The sequence below is a fragment of the Dinoponera quadriceps genome, unplaced genomic scaffold, assembly GCF_001313825.1.
Source record: "Dinoponera quadriceps isolate SergipeBrazil2010 unplaced genomic scaffold, ASM131382v1 scaffold397, whole genome shotgun sequence".
NCBI lineage: Eukaryota > Metazoa > Arthropoda > Insecta > Hymenoptera > Formicidae > Dinoponera > Dinoponera quadriceps.
Window position 1 is genome coordinate 1252255 of NW_014554705.1, and position 6509 is coordinate 1258763.

Consider the following 6509-nt stretch of genomic DNA (forward strand, 5'->3'; position numbering starts at 1 on the left):
TATTATAGAAAAACATACATACACAATAAATGAAAATATTTTAATTAATGGGAGAATCAAAACTGCAGGAATTTCGTCATTAAATCCGATAGATGTGTTTTTGTTCATCATTTAAATAATAATCAAATAAATATTTTATAAAAGAAAGCAGAAAATATTACCGTTAAAATGCATATTGTTAACATTATTTTCAATGTTACGTGATATTTCAGTAAGGAATATAAATTACATAAGCAGTTTCATGTGGTTTACTTTGGCTTCAATTTCTGAAAGTAAAAATAGAAATGTTATGGAAAACACAATTAACATGTTTTAATAAGAAAATAAGAGAAGCAAAAACCATAAATAAATATCATCCGAAATATATTAGACATATCAGATAAACTATGGACTCATTATAAAAATATGTCAAGTTAAACAAATAGAAAAATTGATTATTGGAATTATGATAAATAAATTTAATTTAATGATACATTATCTTTTATTTCATTTTTTTGATTCTCTACTAGCTATATAACTAAAGTCTTTTAGATTACAAACAATTATACATAAGATACAACGTCTAATAGTTAAACATATAAATAATGAGCTAATAAGAACTAAATGTATTTTATAAATCGTAGCTGTGCTGATTGTGAGATTCTAATATGTTTAATTTATTATACTTGCCTTCTATTGCTGTTGTATGTTATTGCTATCTATTCGCAATTAGTCAACCATATGTTAAGAATCAAGTTATTCGCAGTTCCCATAATCAAAATGACACGTGCTATATGCTAAGCTTGGTTTCCAGGTTGGAACAACGTTTTTTGTGGATTTCTTTCCAACTTTCATGAACATTCCGGTACACTTCATCAGGGAGAGTAGCAATCTGATACTGCTACATTATATTCTATCATTGAATTCATCTTTATACTACAAAAATATGAAAAAAAACTATGTTAAAAAAATAATTCGGAATTTTTGGCGAAAAATGTATACACTGTCAGTTAATAGTTTTCGGACACTTTAAAAAATAGTAATTCAATAATCAAAATAATTCAAATCGTCTATATGCACGAGAAGCGATACTTGAGTAATCAAGAGTTCAAGAAATATACAATGTATTAAATTTAATTAATATTTAGCCAAAAACATTGCATTTTCTCTTTCTCTCCCTCTGGTTTGTTGAAATACGATTAAAATCGAAATGTATATATTCATTCCTTTTGCTTAGTCGCTGGATCCTTCATTATAGAGAATGTATAAATGCAAGTATATGTAATGCTTTTATTTAGACTTTAACATCATTATTGTATATTTCTCTTTTAATTTCCTTTTTCGTTCTTGTATATTCTTCGTGCAGTGTGTATATGTATATAATATGGAAACAGAGATTTTACCAGAACAATAGAGTCGCTAGCTGACTACAAAGGAAAGTAGAGTAGTAACCTAAATATACGTACCTCTGCAATATCTTCAAGACTTCTTGAATTTTGCCTGCACAAAAATTCTCGGGACATCAATGTTTTCCTTTAAATTCACCGTACGTCTTTGTACGTAGCCACAATTCAATGTTTGAAAACCGACAGACTCAAATAGATTTTTTACCTCCTCTGTTGAGAAATAATAACTTCTGAAATCCAAAAGTTACATTGTCATTAATATGTACTAAGCTGATGGGATAGAAAACTATATAACATAGTTGCATTCCAAGAGTTCGATTTTGTTATAACTTGACCCTGAACTATGAAACCATCGTATTCCTACTCGTTTTAATAAAACATTGAAAAAATATATATAATTACCTAGTTCCATCTTGTCGCATGTAGAGGTTCTCACTGATCTTATGTCCAGGCTTAAAACGTAATTGAGCCATATCGTATAACCCATAGTCACGAAATAGCAATATTCCTCCACTACCAAGAATGTTGTATAAATTTTCAGCAACTCTAATAAAGATATTTCAAACAATCAGTAACTGAAAATCTAATCAATATATTAGAATATTATAACGTTATATATTACATGTTAACATACTTGTGAAATTTATCGGGATGAATGGAAGATAATACAAAAATGAGAGTGGCAATATCAACTGTACAATCGATAACAGAAAAACAATTTTCCAATGTAACATCAGTTTGAAAGGCTTTCATTGTTTCTGGATCAAACAACGTGTGGCTCTACAACGAAAGGAAATATCGAGCGCGTTAATATCCAGTTGCATCCGCGTTAATTTACGGAAATCACGCCATTGATATACCTTGAGTAACTCTATCGCCCTTGTAGATAAGTCGCATGAGAATATTTTCGAATATTTCAGCCCATCTTCTATCAGGGGATAAACAAAATTTCCCACGCCGCAGCCGACTTCGAGGAGGACATTTTGGCTCCCCACGCCGCCGAGCAGCTCATCGAATTCCCGCGTGGTCCAATGTCTATCTTTGAAAAATCGAGTGTCGTTTCGCTTATAAAATAAATCCCAGTGCTTCTTCGCGTCCCTCTCGAGTTGATTCGCACGAAATTCGGACACTAGGCGAGAATCTTGCGCCTTCATTTTATCGATTTCCTCGGCTGTGAGGCGCTTGGCCACGTGTCCCACATTTAATATACCGTTTTCCGTCGGCTCGCTCATTCTCTCCCCGATTATATATTTGAAATAACTAATTCAAACCGCAGAACGTATCACCGATTCATACTGTGATATGGAATTTTCAAAATGTTTCTCTCGATATAGAATAAGAAGATTCTTACTTTGCTCGGAGCAGGTCCGTGCTTACTCCTTGAAGTCCCGGTGGAAAGTGGAGGAAAATCAGCCAGCGCCGCGTAGCAACGATGGCAACGCCAACTACGGGCGGTGTTGCCGTGTTGTGCTTCCGGTTACCCACGAAATTCAAACGGATGAAATGTTTCAAGGGAGAAATTGATTCGTATAAATAATCGAAAATGACTGTCATTTTCTATATAAATATTTTAGCGTTTAGCCTATTAATTTTCAAATAAACAGTTGTTACAATATTTTGCAGATAAGTACATATGAGGACGATTTTGAGATTCTCGCCCGACCCGAAACTCATAGAAATAAAAAAATGTCGCAAGTTTTCTGTAATCGAGTGTGTATATTATGGTAAAACTATAAAGACAGTAATATTTTTTATTTATTGATAATGTGTAAAGATGCAGTTGTATGCTGCAAATATAAGAAAATAAACTAATTTATAAATAAAGATTTATCGAAACTCATCAAGAGACCCTCCTCATGTAGCTTAAATATTATTTCTGCAAGTTTTTCAAGGGTACTGTACGTTAAATTTAAGAGGATCAACATATTAATTAAATATCTCAGAATGAAATCTATTAATGTGCCGCTTAACCAAAACGCAAAGTAGGCTACTCGTTGCACGCGGTTTCAGTATGAATTCCACGTGCGAACAAGCTTATTCGATTAATATGCTGGTCCTGTAGGGGACAAATATTTTGTGCCACCGTGTAACATTGGCACACAACGACGCAGTATTGAAGAGGGTTGAGCGTGACTGAAATTCAGTCAACAAGATTGCACATCACTTATTGCGATTTGCAAAGCAAAAGGCAATATTGAGCTAATGCAAGTATTATCTATTGTTATGATTATTCACGCGATATCCTAAAATCCAACATAAAAGGGCACGCAGACAACACGTCCGGTTGTCATTTTCGTTTTGCATCGCACGTACTTCCGGCATCATTCGACCAATTTTATGATTCACGAAGAACTCATAATGCGCGAGCCGAACGCGGCCGAAAGAAAATGAATCGATTGACTAGTATGTAGGTCATTGCAGACCACAATTTTGTCGAGAGCTTCGGTGGAAGTAACAACCATAGATTACCTGAATGGAATGAGAAACACGTTTCGCAATTCGCAGTCATTAATGCCTTGTGGAGTAACGTTATTTCGCAGTTTCCAATGCGGCCATCTTTCATGGTCGCTTCATAACTACGTACTTCGCTGTAGACACATTAAAAACGTGTCGCAATTAAAATCGCGTTTCTCTGCACGATAAATCGTGACGAAAAACAATAAAGTCGACTTGATTCATCTCAATTACGTTGCTTTTATTACCAACGAGACTGTCTTTAAATTACCACACATCGGCTTTTCAATTCATTTTCTATATTCATCATTATTTCTTTGGAGTGTAATAAAATTAATCGAACTCACACCTCATTTGTTACCCGCGAGAAATGTGATTAAAGGCTGCTCGTAAAATTAAATTGGACATCATTATACGCCGTTATAGCAATTCAAAATGTATTTATGCCGACGACTATTAAAATCCGAGATAAAAAGGTGTAACGAAGATAACAACGTCAAATATCCAGTTTTAAGAATTGATAATATTACACGCGATAACATATCGCGCAAATGATCATTAACATCGGCGTTTTGTGCCGAGCGCGTGGTAGGCAGGAAATCAAATTGAATAAATAATTCGCATCGGAAGCGCTGAACAGCCGGCACCGGTCATGTATGTTGGATGCACGATGTATCAGCTAACGCGCGTGATTTTATAATTTCGTCGTTATAAACTCTAAATTTATCTCGCTAATTAGTACATCGTTAGAGCTCACTAAATAGCGCCGTTGCATTAGCTTTCATGCGGAATACTGGTTGCACGCGCTGCGCTTAACGCACAGCGGCGGTGTGCATAATCATAAAAATGATCCTCATTCTGGGGAAAGCTCTCGCGAGATTGAGCGCGCACTCCGGCCCTCACGAGAGCGATCAAAAGATTATCCGAACTTCTCCCGTTACCGACGCGCGTTATTATGGTTCAGCAGGCTCGCGCGATTTACGCAGTTTCAAATCCCACTAATGTTTCCATTAATACCGTCGTGGATTTTTTTTTGTAATTTTTCCGCAGCGGAATGAATCACGAGGATTAGTTACGACCACCGGTTACCCGCGCGGCTTCCCGCCCACTCGTCGGTGGAAGCGGACCTTTATGTGTAAAATTGAAAGGATGAAGGAGAAAAATGTCTTAAAGCAGCAGAAGTTCGAAATTCAAGCCACGGGTAAGTTAGTGATCGTGATATTCTGTGTATTATTCTGGATAGATCTAAGAAATCTTAAATTGATAATCCATACTATTAATATATTATAAAATCGATGTATTGTGATAAAATTTTGTGTGTGTGTGTTCAAAGCAGTAACACCCCAATGTGTCACAAATGATATCCGTTACGTGCCAGGGTTACAACAAACTTAATAACTACACATTCTTCATAAGAATCGGTGCAATAGTTTGTGGAGTAATCCCGTGGGCGCTTCCCACGATTTATGCAATTGTGTTACACATAGACCACGTAGTCAACGAAATGATAATTACTTCTCATAGTCGCATGCGCTACGGACTGGTTTACGTCTCGTGCTACGCCTCTGTGAAGACGATTTTATCTCCGAAATAGTAAATCTTCAGCTCAAATTGTCAGCTTGTCGGTATTATATAATATATATTTATATAGCCAATAATCGCAATAAATCTCTTCTGCGAGAGTACAACTGCTATTGCGATTCCGAAAGTACCGACATAAATATACGGACTTAAATATAACATTGCCGTATCGACTTTTGAGCGAACGTCAATATCGATGTGAATCCTCTCACGGTTATATTGCTGAAACGTATTTTGTGCGGATGATATCCAGAAAAAATTTGCTATTTGTAACTATAATAGCATAATTAAAAGAATTATATACGAGACAATTATTTTTCTAATAAACGATAAAGTGTCAATGATAATGACTTTACATGTATATTGCTGCCGCTATATTTTTTTTAGTTAAAACCGAAAAAAGATATAGTTGAGGTCAGAAATGACTTTAAATTTAGTGGGATTTTCTCCAAAAAACAAATAACTCATGGCAATTAATGTTCGACGAACCCCGCTGAAAATATGACATATAGTTCGAAATATTCACACACCACACCTGTGACTCTGCGTTTTCTAACGCGGCCGCCTACTTTACATAACTGCCCAATACAAACTTACACAATTACGGAATACTAGAACGACAAGAAGCGATGCGAATTGTCGGCAGTGTCGCGTATTTGTTGGTTTGCGTCGGAAAATTTTCTTTCCTCTCTGTCTCATCTATATAAAATGCAGCGTAAATATACATATTCAGTGAGGGGAGCATTTTGTTTCAATATTACGGCTCTATCGTTTTTATTGTATAATGCTCTACGTTTTATATTAATATCAACCATCAAAAAGAGAAATGATTTTACATTACTATCAACCATCAAAAAGAGAAATGATACCCGTGTGTAATATCTTCACGGCAAATAGACTGTATTCCATTTGCATGTTTATTAAAACTTTTCGGAACATGAATCGTATTAAATGAATCATTCTAATACCGCTTTGAAAAGGGGGATTAAACGTTTTATATTTCTCCACGTGAATTTTACACGAGGCAATGCATATATTTTCTTAAAACATCAAGCTGTAAATTATTCATTAAGTAAGACAGAAATTCTT

At 35.1% G+C, this 6509-nt stretch overlaps 1 protein-coding gene across 1 annotated transcript; it reads right to left on the reverse strand.

The window, feature by feature from the left end:
- Positions 1-669: 669 nt before the first annotated feature.
- On the reverse strand, positions 670-3120 carry LOC106740983 (methyltransferase-like protein 6). The gene is made up of 6 exons (XM_014612530.1): positions 2737-3120; positions 2246-2645; positions 2020-2165; positions 1788-1931; positions 1446-1615; positions 670-915 (listed from the first exon to the last, which is right to left on the reverse strand). The coding sequence occupies exons 1-5, from the start codon at positions 2937-2939 to the stop codon at positions 1459-1461; spliced, it is 1050 nt and encodes a 349-aa protein (XP_014468016.1). The 5' UTR covers positions 2940-3120; the 3' UTR covers positions 670-915; positions 1446-1458.
- Between the last annotated feature and the right edge of the window lie 3389 nt (positions 3121-6509).

What these genes read in the sequence shown, in the direction of transcription:
- LOC106740983 (XM_014612530.1), bottom strand. Translation starts at nt 2,939, where the DNA reads ATGACAGTCATTTTCGATTATTTATACGAATCAATTTCTCCCTTGAAA. An exon ending in GGGCGATAGAGTTACTCAAG is followed by an intron (nt 2,166 to 2,245) that starts GTATATCAATGG and finishes CTTTCGTTGTAG; the next exon opens with AGCCACACGTTGTTTGATCC. An exon ending in CATCCCGATAAATTTCACAA is followed by an intron (nt 1,932 to 2,019) that starts GTATGTTAACAT and finishes TATCTTTATTAG; the next exon opens with AGTTGCTGAAAATTTATACA.